This window comes from Oryctolagus cuniculus, chromosome 9 (genome assembly GCF_964237555.1).
Source record: "Oryctolagus cuniculus chromosome 9, mOryCun1.1, whole genome shotgun sequence".
Lineage (NCBI taxonomy): Eukaryota > Metazoa > Chordata > Mammalia > Lagomorpha > Leporidae > Oryctolagus > Oryctolagus cuniculus.
Window position 1 is genome coordinate 12,490,669 of NC_091440.1, and position 22,625 is coordinate 12,513,293.

The 22,625-nt window shown below is 42.2% G+C and overlaps 1 protein-coding gene across 16 annotated transcripts in view; it reads right to left on the minus strand.

Annotated features, from left to right (window-relative positions):
- Positions 1-22,625, minus strand: part of PCCA (propionyl-CoA carboxylase subunit alpha) — a 438,870-nt gene that overhangs the window by 309,720 nt on the left and 106,525 nt on the right. For 15 of the 16 annotated variants that reach the window (XM_070048637.1, XM_051850469.2, XM_008260152.4 and 12 more), the window contains one exon: positions 2,414-2,545. In XM_070048637.1, coding sequence (XP_069904738.1) covers positions 2,414-2,545 — 132 coding nt within the window. Of the gene's footprint in view, positions 1-2,413; positions 2,546-8,986; positions 9,139-22,625 lie in introns of those variants that run through there. The other variant, XM_051850475.2, reaches the window with a different exon arrangement.

Here is a 22,625-nt window from a genome sequence, read left to right on the forward strand (position 1 = left end):
AATTAAAAAAAAAAAAACCTAAGGAACAAACAAGCAAAAAAAAAACCACAAAAACTTGTGATGTGCAGAAATGAACATTTCAAGAAGGAAACAGTGGCTAAGAAACTCAACTGCTTCTAAAAGACTGAGACAAGACAGGAATAAAAATGATATCTTGGATTTAGTAAAAGGGAGAGGTTGTTGGCTGCCTTTACAAGAGAAGTTCAGCAGAAAAGAGCAAAGAATTTAGCCTTAAAGATTAAGTGAAAGGTGTGGACACAAAAATAAGTAAGGACAATTCTTCCAACGCTTGACTATGAAAGGCAAGAGAAAGAAGGTGATAGCTATGAAGTGAAGAGAGGTAAATAGGGCCAGCACTGTGGTACAGCAGGTTAAAGCCCTGGCCTACAGTGCCAGCATCCCATATGGATTCCATTTAGAGTCCCAGCTGCTCCACTTCCAATCCAGCTCCCTGCTAATGCTCCTGGGAAAGCAGCAGGGGATGGCCCGACTCCTTGGGCCCCTGAGACCACACAGGAGACCTGGAAGAAGCTCCTGGATTTGGATCTGCTCAGCTCTGGCCAAGTGGGGAGTGAACCAGCAGATGGAAGACCTCTCTCTCTCTCTCTCTCTCTCTCCCCCCCTCTCCCCCTCTCTCCCTCTCTCCCTCTCCCTTTTTCTCTCCCTCTTTTTCTCTTCCTCTCTCTCTCCCTCTCCCTTTCTCCGTCTATGTGTGTATATGTAACTCAAACAAATTTAAAAAAGAGAGAGAGGTTATTACAAATGGAGGAACACTAAACTGTGAAATCCAGAATGTGAGAGATTGTGTCTCTCTTGTTTACCATCACATTGCTCCCTCTCAACCACATAATGAATATGTTTATTGATTGAGCATTTTTAACAGCACTAAAGGAAGAGAAGAATTTTAAGCTACACAAGAAGAGAAAAGATAATGAGCAAAACCCATAGCCCCTGAGGTTTAAAAGGATACCTCTAGAGTAAACGAGGGGCAGTGGCTCTACCTACAACACCTCTCCTTGTGACAAGGGAAAAGAAGCATGAACTATCAACAGACAACGGCGAATTCAGCTCACTCTCAGTGCGCACTGGGGACTGGTCCCGGAATCCCCAACAGAAATAAAACCCGAGGATGCCCCTGTCCCTCGTTCAAATCAGGTGTTTGCATATAACCCATACACATCCTCCAGACACCTGACACCATCTCCAGCTTACAATACCTCATAAATGTAAACACTCAAAAACAGCCATTGCACAATACTGTTTAGGGGATCATGACAAGGAAAACAACACGTACATGTTCAGAACAGATGGAATTTTTTCCTGAATATTTTCAATCCACAGTTGGTTCAGCTGGCACCTGTGGAACCCCAGGATGTGGAGGGCAAACTGTGTAGGTAAGCTGGGGCCAGAAGCTGACAACATTTACCGAGCAAGCCCACGCCTTCTGGCCATCTTGCAGTGCATGAAACAACCCCACATAATGAAAAACTGTCCAGCACGAAATGCCAAAAGTCCTCAAGCACTGAGATGAAGAGTTCTTGAGAACAACTTAAATCACAAGACAGAAATTCTACACAGGTACTCTAACAGTAAAAAGTAAGTCATTTTTCCTAGGGATTAAAAAGTGATACACTCCAATTTCTACATTTATTCCTCAGATGCCTTCAGCTAAACAAGCTACTTGTGAATGTCTGCGATCACGACTTGTTGCTAGCTACACCACTCTCAACAGAAACACAACTGCAATGTATATTTTACGCATATGGAGAGGGGACCATGGTAAAGATAACACAGAAAACATCACAGTTCAAACACTACTCTAAACATAAACCAGCATTAAATGAAATTCAGAGATCTGACAGAACACTTTTTTTTTAAGATTTTATTTATTTGAAAGACAGAGTTACAGAGAGAGAGACAGACAGAGAGCGAGAGAGAGGTCTTCCATCTGCTGGTTCATTCCCCAGACAGCCACAACAGCCGAAGCTGCGCCGTTCCGAAGCCAGGAGCTTCCTCCAGGTCTCCCACATGGGTGCAGGAGCCCAGCGATCCGAGCCATCCTCTACTGCTTCCCCAGGCCACAGCAGAGAGCTGGATCAGAAGAAGAGCAGCTGGGACTGGAACCGATGCCCATATGGGATGCTGGCACTTCAGGCCAGGGCTTTAACCTGCTGCACCACAGCGCCAGCCCCTGACAAAATATCTTTAAATCACCAAGTTTTTTTCCTTTGAACATGTAATTCAAGATTGCCATACACCATTTAAAATTATCTGAGTTCAGACAGCACTGGTTTTTTCAAATCTACATTTCACCCAAAAAAAAAAAAAGCAATAAATTAAATCTCATGTTTCCAAATAAAATGTTTGACTTTAAAATATGTATTACAAAGATGAGAGTTAAATAGTTTCTCACCTTAACTACCCCATCGAAGCCAGGGATGGTGTTGACATTTGCCTTCTTAGCTAACAATTTGCTTTCAATCTTGTCACCCATAGCTTGAATAGCATGTGTGTCAGGTCCAATGAAAATGACATCTTCTGCTGCCTGTGGAGAAAAACAAGTTGAAATTTCTAACAAAAACATTATAGAGAATAATAGGGAGTAACAATTTCATAAAAACAAAACCCCACAGATTTGTTAATTTTATAGCAACATAACTTAAAAACATTTGAGTCAACACGTTAAAATGCAAGTAGGTAATACTGTATTGTACATAGCACATACACACATACATATATACCTGAGAGTAATAACGCATGACTGCTTGGTATTAACAGTATTCTCTGGAAAAGTAACTTCTGTGATGTTACACTGATACGCATCATCTCCTGCCACCCAACCAAAACAGGAAGTTCACCTTTAAAACACCTCCTAAGTCTCTATATCGGCAACACCCTGCGGGTTGTTGCCTAATACAACCCAGATATCCAGATTTGTTGAATTCCAACTCAATGCCAGGCTTTCAGCAAAACACAGAGGATAACGTGGACAAATCACAGGATATCAACAAATTCAAGGAAACATGAACAGGTCACAGATACCTCAGAGAAAGAGACAAAGTACAGAATGTTTACAACCTTGTGATGGCAAAAGATCAGTGGGAACCTAATCAATTAGAGGTATATTTTCAATTAAAAAAAAAAAAATGCTCTCAACTAAACAGCTTTAGTTCCCTGACAATGGGTCTACCTGTCTGCGTATATACTGTCATAATAAACACAATGCTAACAGGTACACAGTAAGTACAGAAGACAGAACAAAATACAATGTAAAATATGATGCAGGGCATGGTCTAGAAAAGTGAAGGAGAGATTACAAAGCATGGTGCTCTGACACTCAGAGATATTTGGGGTGTGAAATAGCAGATGAGAGCTTTCTTTTTCTCTCTGCTTCTCAAATACATAAAAATTATTTTAAATAAATATTTCTAGAAGAACTTAAGTTAAATATAAAAAAGGAAAAATGTCCCTATATACTGGGCATCATCAGAGAAAGGTGCCTAAAGGTTGATCCTCCTAGGACCTTCAGTCAGTGTCAGTATAAATGATAAACTGTGTGATCTGTGTATCATTTTTATATCACCTAATATACCTCTTGGCATTGCTGCCTGCAACAAATCACAACTTGGGAAAGGAGCCTCATTTTCTTGAAGACGTGAGCAGCATGTAGTTTTGATCATTCTCCCAGCCCTATGGTCCAAGAAGATTAAACCTACCCAGAGCAGGAAACAAGTAGAACAAGGAACCAACACAAGACAATGTAACACATGAAGAGGTAACACGCTCAGCTGAGATGCCTGTGCGGCAGTTAGTACCCAGGTCCAAAAGACAAATACAGAGGCAGTACGACAACAACAGCCTGAGATATGCATTTTTAAAGACAGCAGACATGGGAAGGAATGAAAAGTGGTAGACAAAAATATTCAGAGAAAATATATACAAAAGCCAATACCTTTAAACTCATAATTACTTGCCCTACTGCCCAAAAGCAAGTCAGAAGAAAAGGGAATTTTTTTAGCTGCTAAGTCTGAAGTCTCCATTTCTTCGGGTAAGAATGGGGATGACAGCTGTTTTACCAGTTTGCTAGAAGGATTAAATAAAACAACGTAGGGAACGAAAAATACTTTCCATCTATCCTTCTATGTCTATGGCTGGGATACTTATCACAATAAAAGGAAAGCATGTAACTTCCGATGTTTGCTTTTTCTGTATCATGCAAACCTTCATTAAAAAAAAATGAAGACCCAAAGAAACAAGTAAACTTGAGCATTTTTTAATACAGATTTGATGAAGAGTGGTCAGTCATATGGAAATGACAAGACAAAGGTTAAGAGTAACTGAGTGCAGGAAATAGGAGGAAACTCAAGCAAGCCTATTTGTTTGGATGTCTGTGTCCCTTTATCTTTAGAGACAAGAACGCTCCTTTCCTCCAGGTACAGGGGTAACCCTCTAACAAAATGGTCTTTTAACCAGTTTCAGGGGAAAGTCACAAAATCCTTGCTAGGTGTGATGACCTACGCTAAGGGAGAAGTGTCGCTCCCCGTCTTCGTGGAGGAACGACACAGGACCCTGCGCTGTTCTTTCGTCTGCTCGGCCCTCCCCGGGTTTGCTGCTGGTTCTTCCCGGGTTGGCTACCATCCCTTCCACCTCCGTGGAAGGGCGGTTCCCCCTGGCCACTTTCCCCACTTCCGCGGGGGAGCGGCACACCGCCGGCCGGCTCTCTCGGGGGCTGCACAGGTGTTCCTTCAGATAGATGTTCCCCTTAAATGTTCCTGGTGCATGTTGTCTCTCTCCTCCTTTACAGTCCTCTTCCACCAATCCCAACTCTGCTACCCACATGCCGAGTACACTGCTCTCCTCCAATCAGGAGCAAGATCAGCTCCTGCAGCTCAGTCAATCAAATTGGCTAGAGGCAGCTGCGTAGAAGTTGTTACTCCCTTCTCAGCGCCATATTGTGGGAGAGCAGATGCATAGAATAAGTCTTAATTCCAGTAACTTAGTCTAGTCCAAGTTGCTCCCAGTTGCTCCCCACAGAGAAGGGCAGGAGAAGCTAAGAGACCTTCCTGCCTCAGCTGATTTCCCAAATTCCTTCAGCTTGAAATACTCAATATACCAAGCTGGCATATTGCGGGGCAGCAGGTCCTGAATGCCATCGAGAACTGTGTAAAGACTGAACTGAGAGCCACGATTCTAAGTTTTTCTCCGCTGGCCAGAAGTCCTGAGAAAAAGAGGAGACTAGAATAAGACGACACCCAGGTCCACAGTACTCCAAAGAGTAGCAGAGAAACCCAAACGCCTGTTACTGTAAGCGCTACAAATGGCAGGATGCTCGATAAGAAACTTCTTCAGCCATAGAGGTACTCCGAAGGTGTATTTCATCCAATGTTTGTGCCTAGTTTTAAAAGGACCTTATTTTCATGAAGAAAAAAACCTTATGCAAAACTCTAGCTGTGTAAAACACATGAAAAGTGGAAGTGTTCCACAACTTCACACTTCAGAGTACTTCAAAAAGGTAACAGAAAAATGGAATTAGAAGATGACTTCATTTTGGTACCCAAAGAAATTGAAATGAATACACAGTTCTTCCGTAATACACGTTTTTCATGAACTTTCTGAAGACCTCCCTCATAAAGAAAAGCTCCCTTTTAACTTCATTTTCCACAAATTTTTATACGACCTCAGCACTTGGTCTCCACACTAATCATCTTGAACTTGAACCAGAGCGACAGTCACATTCATTTCTCTTTATCCCAAACATGGAAGCCCCTAAACACAAAGTAAAGGCAAAGGAAACAATCATGCCTCAGCTATCACATGTCTTTCCATATTCTAATTTCACTGCTAAGATGGAAGAATTTCATAATAAATACTGTTTTAAAACCATTATGGTAGGCAGTTGTAATCAACTAATCGGAATGCCCACACAAAAGAGATAACGTAATTAAGAACATCCAAAATACATTATCATTATACAGTAAAACTTCTCATTAACAAAAGCCCACCAATCTGAACCACTGATTAACCAGATTTTCCTCATGCATTCTAATTTGAGGGAAATAACCTCGAAATGCAAAAATTGTCAAGAAAAACAGTTCATGTTAGGTATTTAGTGACTATTCTTTGTCCCATCCAACAGAAGAAAAATAACCAGCGGATTGCTGATAACATGTTACAGCTATTCCCATGCACTAACTTCTGCCTTTTCAACACGTTCTGCATGTATTCTCTAGGTTGGCCTTTAAACGTAATCAAAGTCAAGTCAGAAAGCAGGACCCTGGACTCCTAACTCCCACAGTTCTGTGAGGTCAGGCTTGGAGAGTATAGTAATGTCAAAGTGATGGAGCATGTTCCAAAATTCCTGAGATCTGGACCACAGTCAGCTGGATGATCTAGAAATTAGGACACATTTTATCTGCCTTTTGATACTCTTCTGTTAGCCCTGTACCTTTTGTTATCAACCACAGCAATAAAGGTTAATTCAAAAGAGATAGTTTTTAAGCTCCTTTTAAATTTACCATGAATGATCACTGTTATGCCAAATACAATATAGTCATAAAATAAAACAGGCAATTTTAACATTATTAGAAAATAACAGTGATTCACAGGAAAAAATAAGAAAAGCTGAAATCACAGCTCTAAGAATACATTCACTTCCTAAATTCTGTGATTTTTACAGTTATGGTCAAATTTTGACCTAAGACTGGGCGTGAGGCTGAGTAGTATGTTAGAGTAATAATAAAATTTAACTTCTAACAGGCTTTATGCTGGGCATGAAAGACAGAAATAATCATGATCTGTAAAAATTATATTTCATTCTTAGAAATATCACAAGTTAAAAAACTGCTCTAGTGTTTTTTTTTTTGTTTGTTTTTGTTTTTTTGTTTTTTTGACAGGCAGAGTGGACAGTGAGAGAGAGAGACAGAGAGAAAGGTCTTCCTTTGCCGTTGGTTCACCCTCCAATGGCCGCCGCGGCCGGCGCGCTGCGGCCGGCGCACCGCACCGATCCGATGGCAGGAGCCAAGAGCCAGGTGCTTTTCCTGGTCTCCCATGGGGTGCAGGGCCCAAGCACCTGGGCCATCCTCCACTGCACTCCCGGGCCACAGCAGAGGGCTGGCTCTAGTGTGATAACAGATGTTTTTGAACTTTTAATTTTTCATTTTATTTGAAAGAAAGTGAAAGAGGCAAAGAGAGAATGATAAAGATATTCTTGGGGCTGGCGCTGTGGCGTAGCAGGGAAAGCCACTGTCTACAGTGCCAGCATCCCATATGGGTGCCAGTTCAAGTTTCGGCTATTCCACTTACGATCCAGCTCTCTGCTGTGGCCTGGGAAAGTAATAGAAAATGGCCCAAGTCCTTGGGCCCCTGCACCCACGTGGGAAACCCAGAAGAAGCTCCTGGCTCCTGGCTTCAGATCGGCTCAGCTCCAGCTGTTGTGGCCAATTGGGGAGCGAACCAGCAAATGGAAGATTCCCCCCCGCCCCCAATCTGTCTCTCCTTTTCTCTGTATAACTCTGACTTTCAAATAAATAAATAAATCTTTAAAAAAAAAAAAAAAAAAAAAGAGGCCAGTGCCGCGGCTCACTGGGCTAGTCTTCCGCCTGCGGCGCTGTGGGGAGCAACCCGGACTAGACTGAGTTACTGGAATTAAGACTTGTTCTATGCATCTGCTCTCCCACAATATGGCGCTGGGAGAGAAGAAAACAGCTTCTACACAGGTGCCTCCAGTTCAGCCAATAAACTGTAGGACTTGCTCCTGATTGGAGGAGAGCAGCATACTCGGCGTGTGGGCAGCCGAGTTGGGATTGGCGGAGGAGGACTGTAAAGGAGGAGAGAGACGGCATGCACCGGGAACATCTAAGGGGAACATCTATCTGAGGGAACACCTGTGCAGCCCCCGAGAGAGCCGGCCGGCGGTGTGCCGCTCCCCCGCGGAAGTGGGGAATGTGGCCAGGGGGAACTGCCCTTCCACGGAGGTGGAAGGGATAGTAGCCAACCCGGGAAGAACCAGCAGCAAACCCGGGGAGGGCCGAGCAGACGAAAGAACAGCGCAGGGTTTAGTGTTGTTCCTCCATGAAGAGGGGGAGCGACAGGCGCTGGTACCCCGGGTTCTAGTCCCGGTTGGAGCGCCAGATTCTGTCCCGGTTGCTCCTCTTCCAGGCCAGCTCTCTGCTGTGGCCTGGGAGGGCAGTGGAGGATGGCCCAAGTGCTTGGGCCCTGCACCCGCATGGGAGACTGGGGGAAGGCGCCTGGCTTCGGATCGGCGCAGCGTGCCAGCCATAGCAGCAATTTGGTGGGTGGACCAACAGAAGACCTTTCTCTCTGCCTCTCTCTCTCTCTCACTGTTTAACTCTGCCTGTCAAAAAAAAAAAAAAAAAAAAAAGATATTCTCACTGATTCACTTCCCAAATGCCCACCAAAGCCAGGAGTCCAGAATTCAATCTAGGTCTCCAAAATGGGAAGCAGGGACCCAAGTCCTTGAGCCATCATCTGCCTCCCAGGGTGCCCTTTCAGGAAGCAGAGTGGCTGGTACTTGAGCCAGGCCCTCTGGCATGGGATGCAGGAATCCCAAGTGGAGACTTGGATGCTGTGCCAAGTGCTCAATCCTGAATTTAGATTTTTCAGTGAATACACATTAAGCTCACCAAGAATTGCTATCTGTATAATTATAAAATCAAGGTCATAAAATAAAGATAGGCATTGAAAAACTGCTGAACTGGGACCAAAGGATTCAGGTTCTGATTTATACTGCTACCCTCTGCTAATAAGAAAAAAACAAAAACAGACAGAAAGGGCTAGTCACTTCGGGACTAGTACAGGGAAGTTCAAGTTTGCACATGATATAAACAGTCAGCAAGAAAGTTTCTGAAAATTAATATAGCTTTATCAAAACTCAGTGCGGATGGGAAGGGATACTCAGTAATTGTTGCAACGTGAAGAACAATGCGGTGAGTACATTGACTCGTGTTGTGAAGGCGTCAGAACACACCTTTTCCTGCCGTCTGTTCAGGTACTGGACTTCTTGGCTACGTGTCACGGGCTTCTAAATACACAGCTTCTTACAAAGCAATCTAGAGGAAAACTAATTTCACACAAAAACTATTTAAAACAGAATTATCAAGGTAAAATACAACATAATATTTTTATAAGAAACAAAAGGGGCCGGCGCCGCAGCTCAATAGGCTAATCCTCCACCTAGCGGCACCGGCACAGTCCCGGTCAGGGCGCCGGATTCTGTCCCGGTTGCCCCTCTTCCAGTCCAGCTCTCTGCTGTGGCCAGGGAGTGCAGTGGAGGATGGCCCAAGTGCTTGGGCCCTGCACCCCATGGGAGACCAGGAGAAGCACCTGGCTCCTGCCTTCGGATCAGCGCGGTACGCCGGCCGCAGCGCGACAGCCGCAGCGGCCATTGGAGGGTGAACCAACGGCAAAAAGGAAGACCTTTCTGTCTCTCTCACTATCCACTCTCAAAAAACAAAACAAAACAAAACAAAAAAAACACAAAAGGACCACAACAAAATCCATGCAGGAAAAAAACGCAAGAGAAAGACATGCCAACATAACAGATCAAAACTACTTTCTATTATTTAAAAGGAAGCTAAGACATTTTCTAATTATACAAAAACAAAGTCAAATAAACCACAACTAGAAAAGCTCAGAAATGAGTGCCAGAACTCAGAATACGATTAGAAGTGAAAAAGAAAGTCAGTTCAGAAACGAAGACTAAACTACAAGTAACAAAAGTGAATTTTCAGACAGGTAATGCCTTAAAGAGAAAGTGAAAAGGAAAATATTTTTTAAATGTCAAGAAATGAATTTTCTAAGATGCAAAAGAAAATGACAAGGGTCCAGCATTGTGGTGTAGAGGTAAGCCGCTGCCTGCAACTGTTGTGACCATTTGAGAAGTGAACCAGTAAATAGAAGATCTCAATCAATCTCTGTGTGTGTGTGTCCCTCCCTGTCTGTAACTTTGCCTTTCAAATAGTTAAATCTTTAAGAAAAAGAAGTAAACAAATGTTTATTTTAAAAAAGAAAATGACAAACACTGAAGATGCATAAAAACCACCCAGCATATGGATAATAGGAGTCCTTAAAGAAAAGCAAAGAGAAGAAAAGGAAAGCCAAAAGCTGTTACTTAAGAAAAGTTTCTTGAGGGGCTGGCATTGTGGCATAGTGGGTTAAGCCTGCAATGCCAGCATCCCATGTGGGTAACGGTTAGAGACCCAGATGCTCCACTTCTGATCCAGCTCCCTACTAATGCACCTGGGAAAGTAGCAATGGCCCAGACTGCAATCATATGGGAGAGCCGGAGAAAGCTCCTGGCTCTTGGCTTCGCCCTGGCCCAGCTCTGGCCATTGCAGCCATTTAGGGAGTGAATCAGTGGACAGAAGACTGCTCTCTCCGTCTCTCCCCTTCTCTTTCTCTCTGTTCTCTAACTCTGCCTTTCAAAATAAATCTTTTTAAATTAAAAAAAGGGAAAAAAACTTTCTTAAAACAAAAAATAAACACTAAAAAAGTACACTAAAGTATACCTGTAGAATTCAATTCAGAATGACCATCACCAAGAAACATTTTATCACTATTATTTAATAAAAAGAAAAGGGACAAAACAAGATGTGACTTATTCAGAAAAGAAATTTAAATTATCATCAGACTTTGATAGCAACCATTCATGCCAATGTCTGGACCTCCATAACAATTATAAGATCCTTTCCTCTACACTACTTCATTAATTGCACATTTATTTGCTGCAGTTTTCTATAACTATTTTTTTAAAGATTTTGTTTAAGGCAGAGTTTTATATATATAGAGAGAGAGACAGAGAGATCTTCTATCCACTGGTTCACTCCCCCAAATGGCCACAACAGTTGGCCAGGTCTGGGCCAGGCTGAAGCAGGGACCAGAGCTACATCTGAGTCTTCCACACTGGGGCAGAGGCCCAAGTGCTTGGGCTATTCTCTGCTGCTTTCCCAGGTGCATTAGCAGGGAACTGCAAAGTGGAGCAGCTGGGATTTGAAGCCTTGCCTATAAAGCATGTTGCCACTGCAGGCAGACCCTATAGCTATCTTTTTACAATAACAGTTGTCTAAACAGTTTCAGAGTAGCCATGAACTTACAGGAGTGAAAGCAACACCTGGACTAGGAACAAGTGCAGCAGCACCCACAGCCAGAGAGGTGTTTCTGAGGCCAGCATACCATCCTCTGCAAGGGACCTATGGCTTTAAAAACAGCACAGCCCTTGTCTATCCTCCTGAGGAACAGTGTACTTTCTACTTGCCACTTGTCAAATTCTTTATTTAATGGAGGGTTAAGCTTGTGATTATAAAGTAAATTGAAAGCATATTATTGCAAAATTAAAAGAAAAGTAAGAAAGGAAGGAGGAGGGGGGTGGGAGCGAAGGAGGTTAGGGTGGGAAGTATCATTATGTTCTTAAAACTGTATATATGAAACTCGTGGAATTTGTTCCCATTATATAAAAATTTAAATAAAAAAGAGAATTATATAGCCAAGCAGAGAGCCAGAGTGTTTCAATACAGCTTACAGAACCATAAGAGCTCCTTTTCTGATTAGGTTTATAATGTGCTGAGAGTTGGTTCTGTTAGAAATAATCTCACAAACAGATTTAAGAGTTCTTCTTAGAAATTTTTAAAAGTTCACACTATAAGCCTATGAAACCAAGTCACAGTAGATGACACTGATGTAGTAAACCAATATAAAACAATACTTGTATTATGATTGGACAAATAAAATAATTTCATCAGGGCCAGCACTGTGGTATAGTAGCCTGCAATGCCAGCATCCCATATGGGTACCGGTTTGTGTCCTGGCTGCTCAACTTCTGATCCAGCCACCTGTGAATGACCTGGGGAGAGAGTGGAGGATGGCTCAGGTGCTTGGGCCCCTGTTACCCATGTGAGAGACCCAGAGGAAGCTCCTGGCTCCTAGCTTCCACCTTGCCCAGCACTAGCTGTTAGAGCCATCTGGGGAGTGAACTAGCAATAGAAAATGGATCTCTTTACCTGTCTCTCCTATTCTTTAACTCTGCCTCTCAAATAAATAAATGTTTAAAAAATATAATTTTATCTTCGCATTTTAACTTTCATGTGTATATTGACTAAAATATTATAAGCATCCAAATACCCTTTTCAATGTAATTTTAATATATTTCTATTAAGTGTTTCCATTATCTTTAAAATATTTCTCAGTTGTGTATTTACTTTTTCTCTAAGTTTATTTCACATAAGCATGGTGCATAGTATCTCTGAAATAATGAGGCTGGCACATAAAATGTATTCAAAAAGAAATAAAAACTGAAATGTTTAAAATAAAAGATTTTATTATGCTCAAGATAATAAAAAATAAAAGCAAAAAAATATTTAACACATTCTCATGTTTGGCGAGAAAGACCAGCACTCTGCGGCCAGCTTTGTGGCACAGCAGAATAAGCTGCCACCTGCAGCGCCAGTTGCAGTCATCTGCGGAGTGAACCAACAGATGGAAGACCCCTCTCTGTCTCTCCCTCTCTAACTCTGCCTTTCAAATAAACAGAATAAATCTTTTTTTAAAAAGATTTTTAAAGAGAGGGAGAGACAGAGACAGAGAAATCTTTCATCTGCTGGTTCACTCCCCAAATTGCCACAACATCTGGAGCTAAGCCCAAAGCCAGGAGCTTCATCTGGGTCTCCCACATGAGTGCAGGGGCCCAGGGATTTGGGCCATTCTCCGCTGCTTTCCCAGGTACATTAGCAGGGAGCTGGATCAGAAGTGGAGCAGCCAGGTCTCAAACTGGTGCCCACGTGGGATGCCAGCATCACAGGCAGAGGCTTAACCCACTATACCACAGTGCTAGCCCCAAATGAAGTAAATCTTAAAAAAAAAAAAAAAAAAAAAAAAAAAAATCTCTCCAAACTGAAGTATGATCGATATTCACAACCATTGCCACCGCCAGCCAAATGTGCAAACTGTGAAGCACAAAAACAGCATCAGCCTCACTGGACAGTGAGGAGAGTCCAGTTGCTGCAGCACCAACACACCCCACACGTTGTAGGCTGTATCAGCACAGCCAAGAAGGCTTCCCAAGGATGGCGGCAGAAGGGCTGGTCAGAGATCACATCTTCCGAATCATGAGTGCTGCCAAAATCGCACATGAGCTGGGACTGCATCCTCTGAGCAGCAGAAACGGCTCCATCAGGACCCTTGTGCAGCAGCACGGAGATGGGCTCCAGGCCATCCACCCAGTGACGGAACTAGAAGCAAATCAACCAGGAGAAACTCCTTCTCCTCTCCCTTTGACTACCCGTACTTTATCCTCATGTAACAACCGGCACTACACTGTGTACTGGGTGCGAGAAGCTGCACTTCTTTATGGTTCTGGTCACCACGCTGTAAATGCAGCAAATATAACCTGAAAACAGATTTTTTTTACTGAAAGTAAACAATTTTTATTTCCAACGAGGTCAATTTCAGAACTTCCATGTAATATTACACAAACTTTTTTTTTAATTGAAAAACAAACGAACAACTCAGTTTAATACCGAAAAGGCATTTTAGGCACATTAACACCTGTGCTCCAAAGAGTTATGTGTAAAAGAGGGCTCCTCCTCCCTGCTTGCCAGATATGCGCTGAAATCTACTCCAGTGTTTGTGAACTCAGTGTACTGTTAAAAATAATCCTTGAAAATAAAAGAGAAGGAGAACATCTGAACACACAGGAGGGAGGAACATTCCCAGCGCAGTGTTGGCAGCTGTGAGTCAACACCAGTCCCCGGGATAAGGAAAGGCTCCACATCCTACTACCCAGTACTGTCTCGGAGGTCCCAAGCCCCTGTGAGGTGACAAGGCAGGATTAGAGGAAACGGGAATGTGAATCCCAATCAGTGTTCCCAAACACTGACTGTGGGGCATCAATAAAGGGAGGAGGGACCTCAGCCTCCAGCCCTGCATTGACATGAGTAATTTTCCTTAACTGCTCGTCAGCTATTTGCAAATTAAATTCCAATTTATGTGATTTATATGAGAACATACAGGAATTTGTTATGGGAGATAGGTAGTAGAGGGGGCAAAGGTTCTATTATTTTAAAATTCTAAATAAAAACTTACAAACCAACACAGTTTTTTAATTTGCTTGGGATGATAATTGCTAGCTCAACTGAAATCTAATGACATACTCACAGACTGTATTTAATTTATGGTACATTGTGTATCCAAAGGAACTTGTGTCTTTCTCTTTCAATATTAGGGAGATCTGGATTTCATTTAGTCTAGTGTATATTCTGTATTAAGTGTCTACTTGGCACAATTCACTCAAGTATTAATATTACTTCCAGATGACAGCCATGTTCAGTATTTGGTTAGGAAAAGAGAATAGTGGTAACTTTCTCCACCGTAACTATTTACAGAGGTCATGTTTCTGGTGAGGTGGATTTTAAAGAGCACGGTTAAATATAAAATCTTCTTCTCCACATTCAGGTAGAAAGCAAGCATTAGGTGACAGAACACTCTCTGCTGTCAGTATTTGGCAGTAGAGTGATTTCCATTTCTAATTTTCAACTAAAATTGTCAGAAAGTTGTTAAATTTCTTTTATTTAATGTTCTGAGCTTTTTGACTAAGATAGCAACGGGGAAAAATTGGGTGTTCACAATAAAAGCCATTTAAACAAAACATCTGAATATCTTTGTCCTTTTTTTGAGTATATTTTTCAAACTGAAGGGGGCAACATTTTATTTTTAAAAATTCAAATTAGTATATTCCCCACAAATTCTGACTAAGATTAAAGTCTGTGTTTGTCATTTCTTTTTGTGTGTATCTGATTTCTTCTTTTTATTTGCCTGTAATCAGCACTGCTATCTACTTCCAGAGAAGAAAGAGACCGGGCTTGGTTAAGCTTCAACATTCTACACTCTTTGTGCACATCAGGACACTAAAAAGAGATGACTTAACATAAACCTGAGTGGGCTGTTAACCTTTTTTCTCTTTGGGAAACCTAGATGCAATAACATTTCCAGCTGAAAGACTCATTCTAAGTTCCTAATGTTTAAGGATGCAAATGAAGTATTTTGTCTTCTCTGTGCCTGGAGGTGTTATGTGAGAAAACAGAAAGAGGTTTCTAGGATTAGTTCCACAGATCTCCTTTATCATGTAAAATCTTAGACAGGCTGCACTGGCAAGAATCAAAGAAAAGCAATAGAGAAGATACCCAGAGAAAATTCAATACCTTGTTTAGCAATAACACTGAGAAAATTGGAATTAACAAAAACATCAGGCTTTGGAATGAATATTAGCTTCTGTCTTTTAAAGAAATTAATATTAGAAAATTAAAGGAAACAAATTGACAAATACTGATAATCAGTAAAATTAAATTTCCTTAAGAGAAATTATCAAAGATTCTCATTCAGCTACCTTGCACTTTCGGGGGGGGAGGGGGGATCTTTCTATTACAGTATAACATTGTCTTTAAAGATACAGATACAAGTTTTAATGCATTTCTTTCAGATGTATCTTTTAAGAGGGTGAGGAAGAAAGAAGGCAATGTTGGAATGTATTGCCAAGGTCCTCCTTATGCAAACTGATCATAGGAACGACTCAGTTTTGAAGTCATTATTTCTTTATACCTCATACAAAAGACTTTACCTTAGATTCCTACAATTTGAATATCATATATGAACTGTTTTCTTATCTCCCTGATGCAAATCTCTTTATTCTTACATAAATATTTATATTAATTGGTACATTTTGGTTGCAAAATATTTTTGCAGTTAAATTTTAGAACATAACTTATAATAACTGTGGATCTGGGTTAAAAATAATACAGTTTAAGCAAAAGAAAATAAATGAAGATTTCATAGCACTTAGCATGAAGGGATGTGGATGCAAATGTCCTGTTCACTCTTCACCTCTCCTTCATCAACACTGAGCTACCTGCAGTGAAGAGCAGGAAGCTAGGAAACCAGACAGCAGAGAGACCTTTTGTAAAGACAAATATCAGATGTTATATTTTACAACTATTTTTAATTGGCCTAGAATATTCTCTAGATCGTATACTTTTTCTATTGCCTTTGAAAATGTGTATGAATTTCTTTTAAAATGTACATGTCAACCTCCCTCCACACACCTTGCTTAACTTCCTGCCTTCTCAAACACATCAAGTATTTCATCCCATGGCTGTATGGAAGTAAGAGTCATGGTTTGAACAGAACACGCTCGTACGATAGCTGGGGTGTTCTTTGTAAGCACACTTAGCTGCTGTGCTCTAGTACAGGCTACCTTGTAAAGCACATTTAAACACTGCCTGGGATACTAAAATAACACAGATCATGATTTCTCAGCAATTGTCCAATAATTCCTCATCCATCCTACTCAGCACTTTTCTAACCATATCACCTGCATGTTCACCCTTTATCCTGGTTAATAATAATGACACAATAAAGTCAAAGTGACAGAAAGATTTAGTGGAATGACCCAACTAGAGACTGATTTATCCATACCCAGGAAATTTCTTTAAACTTAAAGGAATAAAAGAAAAATGAATATAATAATACTAACATCAACACCACCACTTGATTATTTAATCAGCACTATTTCTTTAAAAAAATCAAAAGCAGAATAGCATTTCATGACATGTAGAATTACATGGAATTCCAATTTGGTATTCATAAATAAAGCTATTGGAACACAACCATGCCCATTCATTCACCTCTGGTCCCATGCTACCAGTGCAGAGCAGAGCAGTCAGAACTGAGCTGAAGAGCTGTGGCACTACAACCCACAAATCTAAAATACTTACCATCTGGCCCTTTACACATACAGTTTGCCAAACGATCACCTATATGGTAAAAGGGTTTAGGTTCCAGTCACTATAAGCTTCAGCAACAGCTGAAAAACCATCTTGCAGAAATAGCTTGGGAGTGATTTTTGCATCTATGTTTGTCCTATTTAAAAGTGGACTTAAGGTATTAAATGTGTGTGGCCTAAAATAAAGCCAAAAATACTACCTTTTATTTGTTTATTTATTGTATTTATTTTTAGCAAATACATATAAGCCAGACACTTACTGTTCTAGGCACTTAAGAAATAGCTTTTGATCAAAGGTCAAGAGCTCCTGAAATTGTGCTGTTATATTCCAGTAGAAAAAAGACAATACACATGTGTACACATACACATACATATAAAAGGGAGAAATAACTACTATCAAGAAAAATAAATGAGGGCATGGAACTGAGCTCAGGAAGCTGCCGGAGTGCCGCAGCACATGTGAACTAGCAGTCAGTGTAGGCTCGGGGGGTGGGGGAGGACATCGAGTTTAAAGTTGGTAAAGGAATGGACCATGTACATACCAGGTGATAAGCGATCCAGGCAAAGAATCCAGCAAGTGAAGAGGCCATGAGGCTGCAAGCAAACTTGTTTTCAGGGGATAGCAGAGAGAGTAAAAGCGCAGGTCAGAGACAGCGTGTGGCAGGCCTCGCAGGACCTGGCTCTTCTGAATGAAGAGGCTGTTATAGACACGGTGCTGTTTGGATTTTAGGCAACATTAAGGACAGACATTTGGCAACCAAATAGGAGCTAATGTGATGACACACATGAGACATGCTGGTGACAGAAATAAATGGAGGTACCGCTACTGGGGAGAAGTGGTCGGATTCTACATGTATTTTGAAGGAAGAGCCAAGAAAAGCTATTAAATATGCTCTAACAGCAAAAACAAACTGGCAAAGATGACACTAAATATCTTCCCATCTACTAAGTTAAGGGTAAATGGCAAGACTTATACATACTGATCCCTGAGGCATCTGCAATGCTCATAACAGGATTTATGAAAAGCTTAAACAGCATAAGGTAATTAAATCCCAGTCCTCAGGACTTTTGTCACTTGGGTTTACTTTTACATCCCACTTGATGGTCTGTCAAAACTCACTACTTGGTGGGGAGGTTCGTGTTACAGTGGGTTAAGCCACTGCTTGGGACATTCACATCCTATATCACAGGCCTGGGTCCAAGTCCTGCCTCCACTTCTGATCCACCTTCTTGCTAATGGGTACCCTGAGATGCAGCAAATAATGGCTTGCATAGCTGAGTCCCTGACATCCACATGGGAGACCCAAATGGAGTTCCTGGCTCCAATCTTAAGCTGACCCAGCCCCAGCTGTTGTGGACATTTAGTGAGTGAACCAGTAGACAGAAGCTGTCTTTCTCTTTCTCCTTCTCTATCACTCTTCCAAATCAATAAAAGTAAAGGGGGTGGGGGTGGGAGGACTGACATTGTAGCTCAGTGGATCCAGCAACATATCATCATCCCATATGAGTCCCTGCTGCTCCACTTCCGATCCAGCTCCCTGCTAATGTGCCTGGCAAGGCAGTGGAAGATGGATCAAGTACTTGGACCCCTGCCACTCCTGTGGAAGACCCGAATGGGGTTCCAGGCTACTGACTTCAGCCTGGATGACCCCAGATCACTGTATACATTTGGGGAGTAAGCCAGGGAATGAAGGATCTGTCTCTCCCCCTTTCTCTAACTCTGCTTTTCAAATAAATAAATAAAATCTTAAAAAAAAAAAAAAAGAGGACATAAATATTTTTAAAACTTTTTTTTTTTGACAGATAGAATGAGACAGTGAGAGAGAGAGAGAAAGAGAGACCCCCCAAATGGCCGCCACGGCCAGAGCTACACTGATAACGAAGCCAGGAGTCAGGTACTTCTTCCTGGTCTCCCATGCAGGTGCAGGCGTCCAAGCACTTGGGCCATCTTCCACTGCCTTCCCAGGCCACAGCAGAGAGCTGGACTGGAAGAGGGGTAAGCCGGGACTAGAACCCAGCGCCTATATGGGATGCCGGCGCCACAGGCGGAGGATTAACCAAGTGAGCCACGGCACCAGCCCCAAACTTGCTACTCTTTCAAAAGAAGGGGCGATGACACACATGAGAAAGGGCATCTTGGTGCAAGCATTGCGACACTACAGGTTAAACCACCACTGGATACACCCATATCTGAGTACCTGGATTTAGTTTCAGCTACTCTGCACTTCTGACCCACCTTCTTGCTAATGTACCTGGAAGACAGTAGATTCTGACCCAAGTACATGGGTTCCCAAGTATGTGGGGACACCCAAATGGAGTTTCTGGCTTATGGTTTTGGTGTGGCCTAGCCCTGGCCTGGCTGTTGTGGTTCTGACCTACACTAGACTCTCAGATTGCCACAATTATCATACTGTCCTACAATTATGTGGTATATCAGACATTTTGCAGAAGACTTAGCCAGCTCACAGTTTTCCTAAACTGCTTTTTTACCAAACAAAGCAAGACTCCCTAGACTGCAGCCATTTTGGATCATCTGATTTGCCCCCTGAACACACAGGACTGTACCAAGAGTCCCCCTCTTTCCTAAGAATAAGGACAGAGAGACAAAGAGGCTTTCCCTTCTCAGGATCCCCCATAAGCAAACTCAGGAGTCCTTTGGCCCCTGTTTCATTTCTGGGGCCAGGTGAGCCTGAGAAGTAAAGCAAAATAGACTTAGAGAAGGAGTGCAGAGAATGAAGCACAGAGAGAAGCAAGATCTGACAGTTGTTCTTTCCAGTACTTTCTCCAAGCCCAGCCGTCTCTCTCTCTCGGATTCTTCAACCCTCAAAACATCCATGCATAACAGACAGTTGTGGTTGTCCACCAACATCACCAAAGACAGCTCAACAATCCTCACACTGGATCCAAGTTGACAAGTTAACATGCGTCAGGAACTGGGCTTCTAAAAGGTTAAACAGAGTAAGAGTAAATAAGTGTTCTTTCAGTCCCCAAATCCAAGACAAGACACACTTACAGAAGGACTCAAAACCCAATACCCATCAACAAGCTCCTAGAAAGGCAAATTCTGTGCCCTACTTTATTTTTAACTAAGTTTCTTGGTGTCTAGCACAGTGGCACAGGAAAACTGTTGGAGAAATACAAAGAAAACAATAGTGGTAACCCACTAAACATCCCTACCATCCACAACCCACATCCACCAACACTTTCTTCTAAAAATGCAGCTATGGATTATGAATTTCTCCACCATTCTCTCAGACCTTCTGTATTCTGTAACTCAGTGTTCTCCTCAAGCTAGCCATTCTCATGGTCACAGTTCAGCTGCCAGGAGCAATTAAGCCCTCTCTTTCACAAAAGGGAGTGAAGGAGAAAGAGAGAACCTGACCTCCATGGCCTCTCTCTTAAGAATGAGAAAGCTCCTTTCCCAGGAATCCCACTCAAGCCTCTCATCATATCTGATTGGCCCAAACTTGTCATAAGTCTTGATTAATCCCTGAAGCAATACTTTTCAAGATAAGATAAGATGATTTTGACTGGCTTCCAAAAATCATCTACAGCGGAAAGGATGTTGGAGTAGCAACTTGCCCACTGGAATTTGAGTGTATGTGTACAAATACATTCAAGCATTCACTTAAGCTACCTGTGTGATGCAATCATCACTGACTAGCCAAACAGCGAAGTAAAGAAGCATAATGGTAACTAACGCTGGTGAAGTGCCAGAGGAGACAGACTTTAGACTGGACACCACACTGAAAAGCCACATATTCCTTCCATGTCAATAACGTGCCTTGTTATTAGGACCCAAAGGGTCAGTCAAAGGGTTGTCTTACTGGACATTCTCAAGGCTTCATAATTGAGACTTAGGAAAATAAACTATTGATGGAAGAGGAATCTTAGAACTTGGTATCAGGCTAACCCAAAAAGGCAAGGGTGGGATTTACGGAAGAAGAAACAATTCACAAAACATAAACTGAAGATGGTTTTGTTTTCACAAAGATGTGATCTTAGAACAAGACAAAAGTAACAAGTGGGGATGTCTACAGAGAGCTGAATTTCCTCTAGGAGGGGCCAGCATTGTGGCGCAGTGGGTTAAACCACCACCTACCAAACTGGCATTCCATTTGGCCACCAGCTCAAGTCTAGACTAGCCCACTAACAATCCAGCTCCTTGTTAATCTAGCTGGGAATATAGCAGAAAATGGCCCATGAACTTGGGCCCCTGCCACTCATATAGGAGAACCAGACGGGGTTCTGAGCTCCTGGTTTCAGTCTGGCCCAGCCCCACTAGCCATTTGGGGAGTGAACCGAGAGAAGCAGTATCTCTCTCTGTAACTCTCTTACATATTAATAAATAAATCTATAAAAAAAATTCTTCTAGGACATTATTGCTTCTCATATTTAGTATACAGATTAAATTTTTCTTACTTCTCTATCGTAACTTCTTTTCATTACTTAACTCTCCAGTCAGCGCTGCTGTCACAGTAACATGGAAATCACAACATTATGTCACCATACACTTAAAATTCTCCCACCAGCTACCTAATGCACTTATGTGGCAGAGGCCTTTGTCTTTTAACTAACCTTGTTTCTAACTAACATGATTAAAGTTGCAGTAGAGGCCTTCCCGAGGTCAAAAGAAGAGGGGAGGATCCTGTACTGAGAATGAAATGTGGTTGTTATCATCTGCGTGCCTATGAATGCTTCAACTGTAGTTACTATCTGCTTATATGTAGGCATTTCAGGTTCTGCTCCTTAGTACAGAGCAATGATGTTAACCCTTGCCGGACAGGCAGGGCTCAGTATGTGTGTCAAAAAGAACATCATCAATAACTATACACATGGCAGTATTCTATCAATTCTTGTGGCCACCATGTAACATTAGAATACCCAATGAGATGTATGCATGTAACCCCATAAGGGAGACAAAGAAGCTAAAACTATATATAAAGAAATATCCCTCTTTGTTCTAGGCTCAGGCTTCTGAACAACAACAAAAATTCCACCTGGGCCTTACGCTGGCATAGTAAAAGACTACTTCCTGTTGAAAGGCCTCGGTGTCTTGACTCTGTACCTGAATCCTGCTACACTTGGGCTGAAATCCAGCTTCTTCCAACGGCCCTAACAGACCTGACCTGAGTCACCACACTTCCCCAATCTCATTTTATACCACACATCTCCTCACGCACGGGTCTCCTGCCACCCAAGTTCCTGTCTCTAAATCCAACGTGCTCACCCCATTCTTGCCTCACTCCAGCTGTTCCCTCTGCCCCCTTATCCTAGACCTGTGAGGGGTAGCTGCTTCCTCTCCCCTCAGTTATTAGTTCAAATGTCACACACAACACAAGCTCTTCTGCACCCCAGCCCTCACCACAAATACACCAACATACAAACACACCATCTACACATGGGCCAATGACCCTACTGCAGCTGCCTGCCTGGGTCAGGCACTAATCCCCAATCCAAGCAGTTGTCAACAGGGGACAGGATCTCATGATAAAGGAGGCAGAGTCACTTGAAAAGAACTACACGCAAAGAGGCAAAGGAAAGCAGCCACACAATAGCAAGTCAGTATTTCTGTCTGACCAAACTGAGTTGAAAACAGAAATGACTAAAAACCCAGTACACCATGACCTCATCTCCCTCAGAAATCATGAGCATTCAGGGCCCAAAAAGCAGCGCATCATTATCCAAATGCAAATGCTAACTGGAGATTTGAAACTTCTTTCCAGGACAATGCAGATACCATCTTTCTCTCACGCCTTAGAAGTACAGCAAGCATGAAAGGTGGCATGAAAGTCACTTTGAGCACTTCTAAGAGTCTATCTATCTCAGGTAATATCAT